At 35.8% G+C, this 18,162-nt stretch overlaps 1 protein-coding gene across 1 annotated transcript in view; it reads right to left on the bottom strand.

Annotated features, from left to right (window-relative positions):
- The window catches only part of Ofcc1 (orofacial cleft 1 candidate 1), a 310,574-nt gene that overhangs the window by 61,084 nt on the left and 231,328 nt on the right, over window positions 1-18,162 (bottom strand). Inside the window, exon 17 of the mRNA XM_013521801.1 lies at window positions 14,167-14,326. Coding sequence (XP_013377255.1) covers window positions 14,167-14,326 — 160 coding nt within the window. The remainder of the gene's footprint in view (window positions 1-14,166; window positions 14,327-18,162) is intronic.

The raw sequence follows: 18,162 nt of genomic DNA, 5'->3' as shown, positions 1-18,162 counted from the left end.
AAGAGGAAGTTTCCCTTATTCTTAAAACACACAAGCATAAGATGGAAGTTAAAACACAAAAACTATAGAGTCGATGTAAATATTATAAGAAATTGGCTTTTATTTGTTCCTGCAGCAATAGGAACAGTTTGGTTTACAATAAAAACTTCCTTTGGCAATGCATGATATTGAAGTTATAATTGATCGGCTTCCCCATCTCCAATTAGATTGTAGCTATTTTCCATGGAAACTGTCTGGCTGAAAGTCATCTACCTCTCAGTCAAGATTAGTTACCTGCCCTGAAATTCTTTTGACTCTGACTTTTGATCTTACAGTATCGGAAAACATCACATAAATTTTAAAAGAAATCTGAACGTATAGGCAACTATATTTTTTCTAAAACAAAAACTTATTCATACAGCTTATTCGATTTTAGTGACAAGAATATACTTAGTCACATTTTTAAGTGTTATATGTGACTGAGTTCATTAGAAGAGATTCAAGAGAGGATTACTAAGAAAATGTATAAAAGCATAGATTTAGAGGCAATCTGGAAGGATAATCCATTGTGTAAAGCAGAATTTATTTATTTCATGAATCATAAAGCATTTGCCAAAATCCCAGAAATGCACTTTTCATGTCAAGAGATGAAAAATAAACAAGTAGCTAATGCCAGGGGACCAGGACCACTGAATCATAGACTGGCTGGCTGGTAAGCTGCAGAATAGAATGTAGCCTTTTCCAACAGCTTGCCTGAGGAGACGCCAAGGGACCAGCCTGAGAACCAGGAACTAAATGTAGATGGTGTGTGTGTTACTTGGAGCACCCCACAGTGACTGCTTCTGCCAAATGTACAGCAGGGACAGTCACAGCAGCTTAGCTGTGTTTTAGGACCTAATAGAGGCATAAACCACAACTGCTGCTGTTGGCAGTTGACAAAGGAAACCAAATTGCATTTCTAATTGCAAAGGGAAAATGCGGACAAAGAGAACAACCAACCAGTTCTCACTGCGAAAAACAGAAAGTGAATAGGTTCTGTGGCCAAGGTAAGCCCGGCTCACATATTTTACCAGATCTTGAATGATTACCCTCAGAACAGATAAGATGACACACCTTGAAGCTGTTGGCCAAATCCACTGTTGGAATTAGGTGTTCACCATGATTTTTTTCCTTCCTGTTTGAAGATAAATATTGAGGCCAGTGTGGAGCAGATGGATCATCAGAGCTCAAACATCTATTTGTATGTGTACGTTCAGAATGGCTAATTTTGTCTGGTTCATGTTCTTTCTGCAGAATGGATACTTTTGGATGGTACGAGATGGTAGCTTATAAAGGATTTTCAATGGTGTTCTATACTTTTCCTTTTCAAAACATGCTGCCCTTTTCTTCTAGTTATGAAAATGATATGTAATGTCATGGAAAAGTAAGATATTTAGAAAAAGAAAGACAGCATACATTCTGTGTGCTTCTACATCAAAGGAAGGTATGACCACCATGGCATTTTCATGTATGCTTTTGTAACCAGATGGAGCACAGTGTATGTATAGTTTCACATCACAAAAGTTTAACATCCAAATAAGAATATGTTTAATATTGTTAAGAAATCATCAAAAACATAATTTTTAAGATATGAATTTTGGACGCAACAGAAGGAATAAAAATGATCAAGATGAGCCATATACATATACATCCTCCAAGTTGAATGTAATCACTATGTATCACAAACACATATCCATAAAAATGTTATAAAATCATTAGTGTTTGTTTATATCAACAATGAACAGGATGAGAAAGAAATTTTGAAAACAATATCTTGTACAGTCTCTTCAAGAAAAATGAAATATCTAGGATTAACCAAACCAAGTGGAAGACCTCTACAAAGAAAACTGCAGTACTCTGAAGAAGGAGATTGAAGAGGCCATCAGAAAATGGAATGATGTTTATGCTCCTGGATAAGCAGAACCAGTATTGTATAAATGCCATGCTTCCAAAACTGTTGTACAAAGCCAGAGCAGTTCCAGTCAAAATACCAACAGTATTCTTTACAGATCTAGAGGAAAAACTTCTAAAATTTTTGTAGAACCAGAAGAGACCCCAAATAGCATAAGCAATTTTGGGCAACAAGAGCAAAGCATCTGCCGTAATAATACCAGACTTCAAGGTATACTGCAAAGCAATAATGATAAAAACAGCATGGGACTGGAATACAAGCAGACACGTGGATCAATGGAACAGAACTGAGGATACAAAAACCTCCCCAGACATATTCAACTATTTGATTTTTGACAAAGGGGCCAAAAGCATATGTTGGAGGAAAGAAGGCTATTCAACAAGTGGTGCTGGGAAAACTGGCTATCTGCTTGTACAAGAATGAAATGGGACCCTTTTCTCTCACCATATACTAAATTAAAATCAAAATGGATCAAAGATCTAAACATCAAGCCTGATATATTAAACCTTATGGAAGATAAAACAGTAAAACACTCAAAGACCTAGGAGTAAGAAAGGATTTTCTAAACAGAACATCAATTGAATAAGAAATGGCAGTAAGAATCAACAAATGGGATTATTTCAGACTAAAGTCGGGGATATAGCTCAGCAGCACAGCACCTGTATGGCAAGTGTAAGGTTGTAAGTTTGATTCCTGGTGTCAAAAAAAAAAAAAAAATCACCAAACTAAAAAGCTTCAGTACAGCCAAAAGAATCAATCAGTAGAGTGAAGAGACAATTTACAGAATTAGAAAAAAATTTACTAGCTACTCCTCAGACAGATAGCTACTATCTAGAATATACAAAGAATTAAAAAAATTAAACCTCCCAAAATTAAAGACCCAGTCAAAAGGAATGAACAGACATGTCACAGAGAAAGAAATACAAAAGGTCAATAAATACATGAAAAAAAATGTTCAACATCTCTGGTCATTAGAGAAATGCAAATTAAACTAACACTAAGATTCCATCTGACTCTGGAAAGAATGGCAATCATCAGGAAATCAAACAACAACAAATGCTGGTGGCAGCGTGGAAAAATGGAAACCTCCTGCATTGTTGTTGGGAATGCAACTTAGTACAACCGTCATGGAAATCAGTATGCAGACTCCTCAAAGAACTGAAATTAGAAATTCCATATGACCCAGCCATCCCCCCTGGTAGGTGTCTTCCCCCAAGAGCTTAGGTTATCACACTACAGCAATGCTTGTGTATAAATTATAGCAACATAGTTCACAATGGCTAAATTCTGGAAGCAGCTAGTATACCCACCAATAGATGACTGGGTAAACAACATCTGGTATCTATACATAATGGAATACTACTTAGCTATAAAGAATGACACATTGGAGGCATTTGTCAGAAAATGGATGCACCTGGAAAATATACTATTGAGTGAAATAAATCCGACACACAAGCTTAAATCCTGCATGGTATCTCTCATTTGAGAGTGGCAAAGTACAAACAAAGAAAATGATGAAGGATGGACACAAAGGGACAAGGGAACAGATCTCCTGCAATAGAAAAGTTGTCCAAGGGGAGGGATAGGGAAAGGAAGGAGGGGGGAAATGAGAGGAAGAAACATGTGCCATGTGCAGGGTCCTAATAGCTACAATCAGTGTAAACATTATACACCATAACATGAGCTAAGGCAAGTAATATCAACAAGTACAAAAATGGTGATAGAGGAAACGGGGAGCGGTGGAGAAGGAGGGAAGGTGAAGGGGATTAGAAAAAATAAAATAAGCTGTAATACAAGCAAGCACTCCCAAAGGTGATTAGAAACTGCATGAATTGAAAACTTGTACTAATAAAATAAAGCTAAATTTTTAAAAGGTCATTATAATTTTTAAAAATGTTTTACAGATTTAAAATATTTTTATGTATTTCATACATCACAATGTAATGTTTTTAATCATATGTTAAGTTTCTTTTCCTTTTTTGCATTAGATGTTTCTGGATAAGCACCATTTGAATAACTTATTAATCTGCCTTTCTGAATTTTTCCTGCAGAGAGTTCACTGAGTTTAATTTTAACTAAATCAAACTATAGGATAATTCCTAACATATTTGTGAAATTATTTTTCAAAACATTTTACTAGTTTTTATCTTATTTGATAATATATAGATGCTTACTGTAGAAGAGGTGACTTTATTTTCTTCTATATTTCATCTGTTCTACATCTTTTAATATTATAGTCTTGTAGCTTTAGAATTAGTTTATGACAGATTTATCACTATGATTTGCATCACATGCTCATCCCATAATAATTATTTTTAAAATCTGCAACTCATTTTAGTAGTCAAAAATTCCATAAATGTTTTGTATGTTTTAAAAATACTATCAACAATTTGCTGGCTATTACTTTCAATTCTTAAAGTCAATGCATTGCTACGTTAGCTATATATATCTGACAAAGTTTTTTCTTTTTACAAGGAAATAGCATTTGTAAGTGCCTGAGACCTGGGCTAGATCAAAAATGTTTATTCTGCTTTCATGCAAATATTTGCCTGAGTCTACAGTTACTTTTCCAGAAGCTCTCAATCACAGTTCCATTACTTCCCAGCATTGGGTGCAAGGAGCAAGTTTCTGGGCAACTCAAGTTTGATGTCTTTGTAGGAAAATTGTTTGTTGAATATTTTAAGAATAAACAAAATTCTTGATAACTAAACATCTAATATTTTTATTAAGCAATTATAAACTTAATAGGTGATATTGCAAATTATATTTTGTGTACTAGAATATACTCTGGAAGTTATGTTTTTGAAAATTTAAAAATAGTATGGAAATGTTCATAATTAAAGGTTAAATGAAAAAAATCAGGTTATAAAACTGTGTTTATACAGTCCTAAAAGGTTATCCAGGGTAATGGAATTAGATAATCTATGTAATTAGGCAACCTAACATTTAACATAAATAATAGGTATTGGTGGTTTTCATTAATTTTTTGATACTTAATGATGACCTAAAAGCTCAGTTTGCCTACTAGCCTCAGGCCATTTATCATATTCATTTCCTCCTTTTCCAGCTTCTAGGTTGAACTTTCAAATTTTATCTTACTTTTTAAATTTTTAATTCAATTTATAAGATTCCACGGATGACACTGTACTGTTTCATACTGAATCACACTAAACCTATAGTTTCAGAATGTGCACAAACCCCAGACATGACAGGAAGTAGGCCCTGTCTAGGCAAATTATGGTGGGCCGGATTTCACATGGACCAAGAATAGGGTCTCGTTATACTCATGTGAGCACATGAATGACCCTTTTGCAAAGAGGTAGGAAAGGAAGAAATAAATTCCCCTGATTTCATTCAATTCAGGTATTACAAAGACCAAAGAATGCTTTGACTACTGAATTTTTTTTTTCTCTTACAGTGAAAATTATATGAAGTCTGAAAAATGATTAATTAATATTCTGATATTTGAGTCTGCATTATTTGTCACTCCTTCATTTTATTTAAGTCCCTTTTTGTGCCTCTTAGAATATTTTCATGATTATTTCAGTGAAATGATGAATAAAGGCATATAAGTCACTACGGTCACATCACAGTCTGAATTCTTGTGCTGATTTTTCTACATTATATGAAAAGAATCCTAGAAGTTTCACAAGCCCCAATACTACAAAGGTTTAAGAATCTCTCTTAATGTAGAAAATAGTTCCGTTATTTATGTGTCCAATTAATTGGAGCCCTATTGAATGCAGGGTAGGTTGGCAAAGGAAGCCTTATCACCGCTGTGGGTGTGAATAGACACGGTGGGCAATGCCCGACAAAGCAAGACCTGAGGTTGATCAAAGATAGTGCTAATATTGCCACTTTACACTAACTCCATCAGAGATCCATCAAAAAATCATTTGGTCAAGTTAGTTCATTTTAGTACTTACCCATTTGTTGTATCCAGCAGTGGTGCAACTTTTTGGAGCTTGCAATGATAACAGACAGCTACTGCAGCGTGAATCCCATGGGTTTGCCACCTCAGCCAGACGCAGTGTCCCACACTGTCTACATTAACTATGTTTCAGCCATACTAAATCCCTACTCAACAAAATACCTGATATTTCTTGCTCTTCGTGGAGTGCTTTTCTTTAGGGATCTATTTTTCTCCTTAATCTGCTGTGATGGATGAACTAATCAACTTGTACCACCCAACTGAACTGAATCAGCATGGTTCTACATGTGGAAGGCCCACCCAAGGATTGTTGCCAACAACAGAGAAAGAGAACTAGAGGGGAAGATAGGTGCTGTCGGTTCTCCTGGAGAAGCCGTCATGCTGATTTTCCTGATATGAACTCAGTTCTTCTCATGATTGGAGGAGCTCTGGACCTCACTGTCCCTGAGGATGGCTGAGGTTCTCTTCAGGAGGGCTCTGGTCCTATTTTGAGCATTGCTTCCTGGCTCCAGTGCAGAACCCTTAGCCTGCTGGCACAGATCTTGCATCCCACTGGCACAAAATTTCTAGCTTCTACCACTGGCCTTTGGGCCTTCCCAGCACAGATCCATGAAACAGATTTGCATGAGACATTGTTGTGGACTCTAGGCCTCCAGCTAGCCTCAAGGAGGACATTGCCATGGGCTCTAGGTCTTCAGCTAGACTCATGCAGGACATTGCCATGGGATCCAGGCCCTCAGCTGGATTCCTTTGTCTCCAGTGTGTGGACAGATCTCCCACACTCTTCTGTACTTGACTCTTTGGGTGAATATTATAAAATAATCCTATAAATTTGTGTCCTGTGTTAAATCTTTTCCCTTGTAAACCTTGACTAGAGCAACTACTTATTTTTCATTTTAAATTCCTATCTTAATCATCTTGTCCTGAACTCTTAAAATGAGTCCACACCATCATCTCTCAAGCTACAACCATTCCATCCAGGTCAGGGCTCTTTTATCCACTATGTTACTGCACTGCTATTATTTTTCACCTACTTACCTTTCCCCATTACAGTATGAGGGAAAAGAGCCTAACATTTCATTTTATTATTGTTAATTGTACCTAAGAAAAGTTCTTTATTAAATAGGATTAATAAAACAGGAAGTAAATAAATACATAGATAAATGGATGAAGTAATTAACCTCTTTGAGCCCCAGTTTTCTCACCTGTTAAACAAAGCTCATACAACCCAATGTATTTGCTTTGATAACTAAATGTATCAACATAAAAATTGCACATATAGGTCTGACCCACAGGAATAGCCATTTAGTACTCCTTCCTTCATTCCTAAGAAAATAAGATTTACATTCTGTCCTTTTATCTTCTCTTTGAACTAAAATGAGTACAGAGTCAATCAAATGAGTTCTCTTAGCAAAAAAATGGTGACATTTGTGCAATGGTGATTTATCCAAGGTTAGTGCCTGCTAAGGGCTTAAAGAATAGCCTGCAGTAATAATTAGATAAGCTGAAAAGAGTGAAAGACAATAGGAAACATGATGTTTCAATGAAGTTGTATTTTAGTTTCATTAAAATCTGTATATATACAAGTGCTATTAAAGAACCTGTGTTCCTCAGATGTCAATAAGATACAAAAAAGTGACTTTCATTCTTCTTGATAAAGAGCACTGTACTTCCAAAGAAAAAAAGAAGAGGACACCATTCAATGCTCTACACTAAATTTCCTTTCTTACCACATAATTGTTGAAAGATAAGTAGGTCCTGCATTATTAGTAAGAATACATTATAAGACAGCAACTAAATAATTAGCATTAATGACTTATCCATTAATATATTAGCATTTGGCTGTTTTATCATGAAGAGGAATTAATGTAAAGCACTAGGCCAATTTAATAAATAATAAAATAGAAAACAATATTGTATCTCAGTTCATTACAGATATGTCTCAATCTTGGAGAGCTCTAAAGAAAAAAATGTGCATACCAAGGACAGAAGTAGTGCAAAGCTAATAGGAGTGTTACAGACAAAGCTCTCTCATGTTTTTTAGTGTTCAAGTTTGTTTATTCTTAGAAAAACTTGATTTCCTGTGTCTGAGGAACATAAGCTTATAAAAAAGATGAAAAGGCTTCTATACAGCACTCCAGTAAAGGGATGCGAACAAATTAAGTGTTAATGAATCAAAAACATATGGATTATACTTCACTTCAAATAGAAATGAGTTTAGAGTTAAGGCGGAAAGTACCTAGCAAAATACAATAGGTCTTTGTTATTGTTAAAATCCAAGCATCTGAGGTATCTTCAGAAAGTTCCTAGTTATTCTGTATTTGGTTGTTACCTATCATTTTCATTTTATAGAAAAAGTCGATCTCTCTGCAGCCCAATGACCTTTTAAAAATTTAACAATATACTGGGTAACTTATACACAAACATCCTAGAAATTCAGAGATAAAAGGAGAAATGTATATTAGTCAAGTCACCCTACTAAACAGAACAGTCTCCTCTAATTCTACTTTGATGACTTAAAAACCAAAGCAAAAGAGAAGTGTCCATTGCTACAGTATATAACTTTTAAAAATCATCAAATTTATTTATACTTTAAAACTGTAGCTAAGATTCATATTTTTCAAATTAATTGGGTCACTGTCACATCTCTTCATTACACATGACCTAGAATGTACACGATATTTGTAGTCCTAACAGCAGTCTGCATTTTCGTAAGGACTCTTTAGAAGACAACTGTCCCAATGGTGATGTAGACATGGGAAGTTCTGCTAGTGCAAAAAGGAAATAACATTGGATATAGAATTCACAGTAGATTGTAACTGCTGAACAAAACCTACTTTAAGATCCTTTAGGCATATTCTAGTTATACTCACTAAGATATGTTCTTTATTAGAAAGAATTAACATAGTTTAGTATCTGACGCTTGGTACAAAAGACTTTCAGTCAGTTTAAAGAGGTCATCCAACAAGGAAACCCTGTGAGTAGAACATTCCACCGGAAGCACAATCAGGAGATGAGAAGTGTTACACCTAGGCCACTGAAATGCCCTCCTTTGGTTACCTTACTTCAGATGCTCCTTAGTTCTGAGTTAGTCTCTGCTTCCACCCTCTAGCGTCAAGGCACCTGGCTGCTTTATGCTTGAACCTACAAGAGTCGGGGTCCTTTGTTTGGTCACCACGCTCTCACCTACTATTTTGGATTCAGCTTGCCTCTCAATTTCCATCTCGGTGTGCTCCCACATCCCATTCCTGCATTCAAATCTGGATCCGTCCAATGTGGCTTTGTATTTATCCTCATCTACTTTCAATTCCTCATCAAGCTTCAGAGATGCTCTCAGCCTTTGCCCTTGCCTCCACCCATGATCTGGCTGAGGAATAATGATGTGAGAAACAACTCATTATTGAAGGACAGAGGGAATCACATAGTTAGAAAACTCTATGGATAATTTGGACATTCCAAAGGACAAACATTTAATTATGGAAAATGGTACTATGCATGAAATAGGGTATATTAAACTATTTGCTGCCTGGAGATAAAATATTAGAGCTTTAAAATAAACAATTTGTAGAAATCAATGCAAAGGTATCCAAGATTCTTCACTGAAGGAGTTACTTCACTTTATTAAAACTTTCAGTGGCTTCCTATGGTCTGTGAAAAAAGATATAACCACTGCCCCTGGGTAATATCTACCTTTCTTCACTGATCTCCACACCGCTGACCCTTGCTGCAGCTAAAACACATTGTTCCCAGTTTCCAAATATGCTTGAGTATTTCCTGTTACTACACCCTTATTTTTAAATCTCTTTTGACATGGAAAAATCTTACTGTCCTCATGCCAAACCCCTATCACCATGCTTCCATTTTATCTGCTTGGCTACCGGAGCAGATATCTTATGCCTTTCATAACCCAGATCAAAGCTTTTGCCCCAACCTTGTCCATGTTCCCAAGTGGAAATTGATGCTACTTGTAGGAAAACACTGGCTCCCTACTGATACACAGTCCGCAGTTTGAAGTATAGATGACAATGCTTAGATTGATCACTAAAGAAGGGGTTCAGTTTTTTACATGTTTATTATAGATTATCCATAGCTTTCTCAATGAAATTCCATCAGGAAAGAACTGAAAATGTCAAATCATCATATTCACTATACAGTACACAGAAAAGCAGCAGATCAGTAACAATGTATAAGACATGAGTGCCCTAGGTATCTTCTGTGTGTTTTCCTATACACATTCCCAACAGGAGACAGGCAGTTCTTCTCAGGGTCCTGTACACACTTGCATTGTATTCAAACTGTCCTAACAAAAGCCAGAAATAATGATCTGCATTAATTGTGTATGGTTGGTCAGGGATAATATAGATACTTGAGAAATAAACATTTTAGATTTTATGCTTTCCAATTTTGCTCTTGAACAGATCTCTAAATTTATACACCATTGTCCCATGATGACAACTGGCTCTAGCCCTCCATCTCCCCCTAATAGCCTGCTATTTTTAAGAGTTTCAATGGCCTGTTTTAAAGCAGTACTTTCTTTAAGAAAATAATTACAGTGTAAATTAGTCTTCAACAAATAGTAAGGCACATTTTAGAATTAAATGCCTAGGTATTGAAGCTTTGCTTCCTGATGTATTTAAAACCATTATATAAGTGTAAGCATAGCCATTCAATCTATGTACCTAGAAATATCATTCTTTCTGCTGCTAATGAAGGTCCTACGGCACAAATTTATTAAAGGTATACGTTTGCATGGGATAATAATTGGGTCGATAATATTAAATTCATAGGCTCATTATTTAATTGCAAGGGCAGATTATGAATACAGCTTCTAAAATGTATTTTAATGAAAAACACTACATCCTGACCTAATCATATCAACCTTATGCTATCTAATTAAGGATGCAAAAAATCATTAGAGTTGCAAAATATTAGTTCCAGCTCCATCAGGCTGTGAGCTGCCCCTTCATGAATATATATTTTTTTACTCCATGATAAATAGTTAATGAGGCAAAAATGACAAAATTTGCATGTAGGCAAATTAGTTTAATAGAATGATGTCTTTTCTGACTACTGAAAGTGACCTTTTCTTTATCAGAAAGTGGCTAAAAAAACTTGAAAGTTATCATCTGGCTGTCTTTGCACAAATGATAAATTACATGTATGAACAATATAAAAATTATACAATGCAATAATCCTAAATTCTCATCATACTGCAAATGTGCTCTCTGCTTTTGCATTCATCATTTAACAAAATGAAATTAAGCATATTATAAAGTGTCCACTTATGGGACAATTTTTATTCCAGATCATAAAATGAGAAGCATGTGCTTAATAGCTAGTGTTGAGGCAAACATCTAGATCAAAATTTTTAGAGCACAAGAATCCTACACTACTTCCTTGAAATACTTTTATATTAAAATATCTATTCCTTTCAGCTTAGCATTTTAGATTATAGATGATTGTTTTCAATTAAACTGGCACTATATCTTGAGTCTTGTACATCAATTATTGAATAAGGCAACCTTGCTCCCCCTTTGAAATAAGCTAAACAAGCAAATGTGACAGCATAAGTAGAGTAGCACAAAAAATAACCGGAAGAAGACTTCATACTACAAAGATTCAGGGCATGGGCAGATGTAAAAACAAGTAAAATGTCTACCCTTTTTAGTTCGAGAATGTTTGTGTAGGCCTAACAACTATAATCCAGCAATAAGAAATACAGGTGTTCTCTGCATTTTCAAATGATTTGGATAAACATCTCTATGATGTCCCTTCATTGATAGAGACTAAATGTATACTGGTTGTGAAGCAAGAGAAGTCATTTACACTGATGAATGAGTTTCTGTCAATAGTATACATACATCTAAGCCAAAAAATAAAATGGCTAATGCTTTTGCTTAAACTGTTTGTTTTATTACATCTAATCAAATTGTGTCTTCTTTGATCCTTTTGAAGGCACACAGAGAAATATGGACACTCAGTTTTGAAGTCTCAGGGGATGGGGGTTTAGCTCAGCGGCATAGCGCCTGTCTGGTAAGCGCAAAGTCATGAGTTCGATTCCCAGTACCGGAAAAAAAAAAAAAAAAGGTTTGAAATCTCTTCCTGAGTCCAGCTCTTGTCTATCATGGGTCAGTTAAATCATTTTACAAAGAAAGGCATAAATGGTATACCCAGAGAATTAAATAACTTCACAACCTCTCTCAATTTTCTTTACAGCAACTAAGCATTACATTCTCTTCTGACTCTGTCCCTCTGTCTGTCTCTGTCTCTGCCCCCCACTCCTCCATTGTTAAAATGGAAATAATAAATAATCGGTTCAGCTCACATCACTGAAGTATTCAATTTTGTACAGCATCCCAATATCTAAACTTCCATGTTATGGAACCTAATAATGAATTAAACACACTCCACCTACCCTGGGCATGTGACATTATCTTAGAGAGCACGTGCTAGTCCCTTAATTAATTTAAATAATTTGGAACTTTTACTAATCTTCCTCTTAGTCAAGGATTTTTGCAGATGAAGAAACCAGAGTGAATTTAAGCTCAGATAAAACTTATTTTCTTCAGTGTAGGAATAGTGGTCTTGGAAATGTGGGCTATACTGTTACTTGAACTACGAGGTAAACCGAATTCAAAATGCACATACTTAGTATATTGATAAAGAACTCATAGAATTTTTTGCAAAGCTATTGTTTAAAGTTTCTATCAGGTAGGAAATTCGTTGAGGTGCATTACTGGGTGAGGTGCGATGAGACACATATGTGGACGAGGTACACATAAGGTGCAATTTTATGGACAAATTAAGTTCTGTATATTCAGTGTTTCAACCATTCATGTATACATGCTTTTATGTATTGAATAAATGGCAGGGAGACAGGTACTATATTCTAGAGACTACCTGAAGTTGAAGACGTAAAGATTTAGAAGTCATTCTAATTCCACAAAGAGATCTCAGTCTAAAAGAAAGAGCCACGTGAACAGGTAGCTCTCAAATTGTGTGCTGATGCTAGTAAAGTCAACTGAAACAGGAAGTTTTGACAAAAGGAAGTGGCCCTCCCTGGGTTGGTCCCAGAGAAAGGACTCTTGAGCTAAGCCTTGAAGGGTGATACTGAGTGTGAAGGGGAGGGAGAAATGGGGATGCAGGAAAGGGAGAGATGCAGCAGCGAATCGTTTCAAAATGCAAATCACCCAATTGTAGGAATGTTGGATTTGGCTCTCCAAGTGATACAAAGTTATCACGGGGCTTGTGACAGCAGCAGGCAGGGTTCCAGTTACATACAGGGATGTCCCGGTGGAGGGAATAAAGCATGAACACAGAGACTGAAGTGGGACCACTTACATGTAGCTGAATGTTGCAGGTCTGGACATGCACAGTAGCAAATGGATTAGAGAAAAGATAAATTAAGAAGGTAAATTCGATAGGACTTGGTGATCAAATAAAAGTCTAGGAGACAAAGGAAAATCTAGAAAGGGTTTTCTGTGTCAGAGTGGATGAAAATATCGTGTCCAGAGAGTATACAAAGGGAAATGCTGAGATTTCCTCGTACAGGTGAAATGCATGTGTTAGTTAAGCACCGTTTAACTAACAGACCTTGTCTGGATAACAGTGGGTGATTGGCATCTTTTGGGCCCCCACGTGGAGACATCAAGTTAAGCTACTGCGCTATTCAGTATGGTTCTCAAAAGGGAGATGCAGCCTTCAGATACACATCTAAGAATGTTCAGCACATAGAAGACAATTGTAAGGAGTGTGTAGAGTAAGTGTGTAGAGTAAGAGGAATAAACCAGGAACAGAAACCTGGAAGGCTCTGCTACTCAAGAAGCTGATAGAGGAAGAGGCCCCCTAAAAAGTCTGCCAGGAAGATAACCAAAAGGGGGATGAGAATCAGGAGCTGGGTGAACAAAGGTCTTGAGGAAGGATGATGGAAAGAGCTTTCCTATCCTCCTGTTCGCTACAGGTTACTGTAAAGCCAACAACCTCCTCCCATGAGGAAACCCTGTTACTAGCTTCTCCTGTGTTCTTCAAAGCTCTTGTGTACTTTTACCATATGTAAATGTACATACCATGAACTATTTCTCTTGGAAAACAATTGTGCTAAACTGTAAGAACCACCCAATCTAGTTTCCTCACTTTGATAATAAAAGCAGTATAAAGTCAAGTTGCAAGATTTGTAAGCTGATGGTACATAGGACAGTAACTAGCTTCAACAATCACATGAGAAAATGCAACCTCTTGCTTGCCGCGCTAGCAGAGTGCCTCTCTTTGGTAGGCTCACAAAAGAAATCAGCTTCCAACCACTCACCTTCCTTCTTTCACCGTTGATTCCTCTCCACTGCTCAGATCTTTTCACTATGTAACTTAGCTCCTGATTGGATATCTCCAAATCATATGGTACGAAGAACTTGGTCTCTTCACTATGGATGCGTTGAAATGCGTCTAATATCCAAGAGTCGTTGTGCAACCTAAGAATACAACTGTCTGTTACTGTTTTTACTTTCCCTAAATCTTATTTTCCCCCAAAGTCTTAACTTGTATTTCTATCAACTCCTAGTCATCTAGTTCATTTTAATCATCCAATAATTTCTGAAAAACAGGAATGGGAAACTAATGATTAATTTTTGTTTATTACTTTTGTTTATCAACTTCTATTTAGTACATTTTTCCCATTCCTAATCAAAGTTGGTAAATTGACTTGGTAACGATGCATCAAGGAGCTTTTCACTGGAAAATGCCACCCAAAGTGGCAGGAAAAAAACTTTTAAATAAAACTAAAATGTAATGAAAACCTGCTTCCTGTGTTACACTGTGTCACTTTGTTCCGTCGAAACCCTAACCTGAGGACAGCCATCTGGGTGTTGCAGTTACTGCCTATAAATTTACTGACTCTAGTTTTAGATCTCTAGTAATAGACTAGAAAATTGGGAACCATTGGGCCAATAATTAGGACTGTCAATACTTAAACTAGGTCAAATGTGAAGACCTTGTCTAAAGAAAATTTAAACTTGGATTCATTCTTCCTATAAGATTCAGTTTTGGTGCCCCATGGTAGAAACTCTGCTAATTCACGGATATGGCTAAGTCACACTGAGATGAGTGCTGTGGGTATTAATTAGGTCAATACGTATAAAACTTTTCTATTAAGTACTCCTCTGAACAGAGAAGGTAAAATGTCTGTACTACCACAAGTTCATCAGTATTTATTTCCATTCACCGTGTTATTCTTGGCTATACCTTAATCCTACCTTTACATATTAATGCATTAAGATAAAAAGTTAGTCTTACTGTTCATAGGTAAGAGAGAAAACTTTTAAACTCAGAGCTACCAAAATTTTATTTCATTCTGACTTGAGACAAAACAGCACAAGTAACAACTTCATTGAATTGCATTTTGATTCTTTCTAAAACGCTAAAATACACGCTTTGAACCGCATCGCCCAAAGTAGTCTAGGGGTCTTTTCACCTGTTTGCATTCATCACAACGAAAATAGCTGCAGAACTGCCATGGCTGGTGCCATCCTGCAGTCTCCTCTGTTTTCTTTTATTCCCGTGGTCCCGGGGATTGAACCCAGGACCCTGTGTGTGGCTGGCAAGCACTCCACCACTGAGGTGGAGCCTCAAAGACATCTGCTTTCCCTGTGCTCTGAGAGTCTGGTTCCACTATCTGAGTGATTTACTAGTTGGCTTGTTAAGCAAGAACTAGTCTTTGCCATTCTCTTAAGCTTGTTTAATGTAACATTCATCTTTTTCTTTTAATGGTAGCAAGATGTAATGTAGCTAAATTGCTGTCAATTTGCCACCATAAACATTTTCTATATGAAGATTTTAAGTGCAGGATTATCAACAGTGCAATTAACTTTGAATTAATTAGGAATCACAGTCCTGTTTCCACTGGCTTCTGTTTCTTTTGCCCAGAAAATGTCTGTCTTCTTTTTATTTCTCTTCCATTTTGTGTGAAAGAATAATTATGTAAACACCCAAACATCTACAGGATGGTAAGCAAATGTTTTGACAGAGAACGAAATGGCACATTGGGATACAGGAAGCTGCACAAAGATTAATTATATTTTAGTTTTATTTCAATTTTTTTTTCTCTTGCCATTTTGGGTGGTATTTTTTAGGGAAAAGCTCCATGATGTGTTGTTAACAAGCCAATCTACCAACCTTTATTAGTCTGTGGCAAATATTACAGCTCAATAAAGACAGTTTACACAAGCAAGGAGAAAACATTCTATGCCTGTATGTATGAAAGAAAAATAAGTAAAGAAATACATTGAACAATGAGAATTATAAATTTCTGATGATATGATTAGTCACGCAACATGATGCGTATCCAACAGTGAATTAATTTATCCTTTTGGATATCAGAATATTTTATCATTTTTATATCCTTGAATCTCTTTAATTTTATGATTCTCTTCAGAATTCAACAAAATGTTAGCTGAACTTCTAAAAAAAATAAACAATGTGAAAACAGTTCCAATACCATTAACAAATTCCGTATTGGTGATGTTGAGGACAGAGAACAAACAACTATTTTCTTTAAATATATAGAATTTGAGTCATTCAACACAATATTAAATTTAAGATTTTCTTGATTATATTTACTTATGAAAGTTCATTATTTTCAAGTGGGTCCAAAATACTGAGATATATGTTCACTCATTTTGTGCTATGGATGTGCATTTATCAAACTGAATTATATAAAGTTGAAGGCATTTAATCATAGGAGATGTAAGAAGAGAATAATAAAAGCAAATGAAAAATTTTTAACAATTACTGAATCTGGGAGAAGTATGTGTAAGTTGATCATATTATCAAAATTTTTATGGATTTGTCTTTTTAAATAAAAAGCTAAAATTCTAGGATATTCCATTGAAATATACACTTTGGTGTAATGATGGTTGCAGACTTGGATTTTCCTTAACAATATATTTTACTGATCTGAATATTTTGTGTTTTTAAATTATTTCATCAAAATGTAATTAAAAAACAAAGTACCCTCCACCTGTCCACAGTGCCTTCGGCATTATTGTTTATAAGACAGGTCGCATATTATGCCACAGGTTCTGACAATCGCCAATGAAACAAAGTAATTTACCAAGTCCTCTGCTCTCTGTCTACATTTGCAGCGATTCATTGCTCGGTGAGTGGCAGAAGCTATTATGTTTGGTTCACATCTGAATGTGGGTCATTTACAGAAACCTAGTATGTGACATTTCTTTTAAAGCTAAAAAAGGACAAGTGTGAACATTTAGCTACTGCACTATTTTAAGGGTCACACTAAGGATGGTATCTGTAACATTAAGTAGCTCCAAATGCAAACACAGATGTGAAGAAGAAGAATCAAATATAACGGTTCATTTCCAACTCCAATAGTTACAAGTGAGTTTGTTGCTGTGACTCTACACTTTTGTTTTCTCGAAGAATTATTTTCTTATTCCCTATAATGGTTTGAGCAATCTTTCATTCTTACATCTGATAATCTGAGCAAAGTAGTTGAGGATAGTGATATGCAATGTAACAACCACGGTTGATTCGTATTATTTTGTCTTGAGACTCTGTTCCACTTTGAGTGTTCTTGCTTTGATTTGTTTATCTGCGATTGGCAGAAGTTTGTGTTTGTGATACTGGTATGCTGTGACTGTTGTATTCTTTGTTTGTTTCTCATTTCCTACTCTCTTTAAAAAAAATGTCAATGTGTTTCTGATGTAAGCAGGAAAACTCACATTTACTGGTTTAATTCCATTAGAATGAATCAGAGATAGCTCAGAGCAGGTAACATTCAAACTTCTTGTCATATGACCATCATCTGCTGAAATTTATTTTTATTTTCACGGTGTTGAAAACCACATATTCTTTAGCAGAGCTGTCCAACACCTTAAATGAGGTGTATGACATCCAAGTATGTATGAAGATAGTCTTGTGGCTTTTCTGGAAAACCTTAAATACCCACCATTCCTTTTAATAGTATGTGAAATTCACATGGCTTTTTTTCAACATTGTACTAGCTAGATGCAAATAGACACACAGAGAGCAAAGCTGAAAAGGAGAATGAAGAAGAGAAATAGAATTTTAGAAAAAGAAAAAAGAAATTTAGAAAATAAAAATGTGCACATGGTGGGAAGTAATCAAAATTCCTATCCCTGCTCGTATTCAGAGAAGGTCCTACCATAGCTGTGTAATAAGGAGCTCAAGTTGCATAGTCTCAAGTTTGTAAAGGGAAAATCATCCTCTGTTCAGTCTTCATTAATGTACTCATCCAGTTAACAAATACTCGTTCACACTTGCTGATCATGTG

The sequence above is a fragment of the Chinchilla lanigera genome, unplaced genomic scaffold, assembly GCF_000276665.1.
Source record: "Chinchilla lanigera isolate Chin_1 unplaced genomic scaffold, ChiLan1.0 scaffold00064, whole genome shotgun sequence".
Lineage (NCBI taxonomy): Eukaryota > Metazoa > Chordata > Mammalia > Rodentia > Chinchillidae > Chinchilla > Chinchilla lanigera.
Note: the sequence above shows the minus strand (reverse complement) of the source record. Positions and strands in the feature narration are given on the sequence as shown.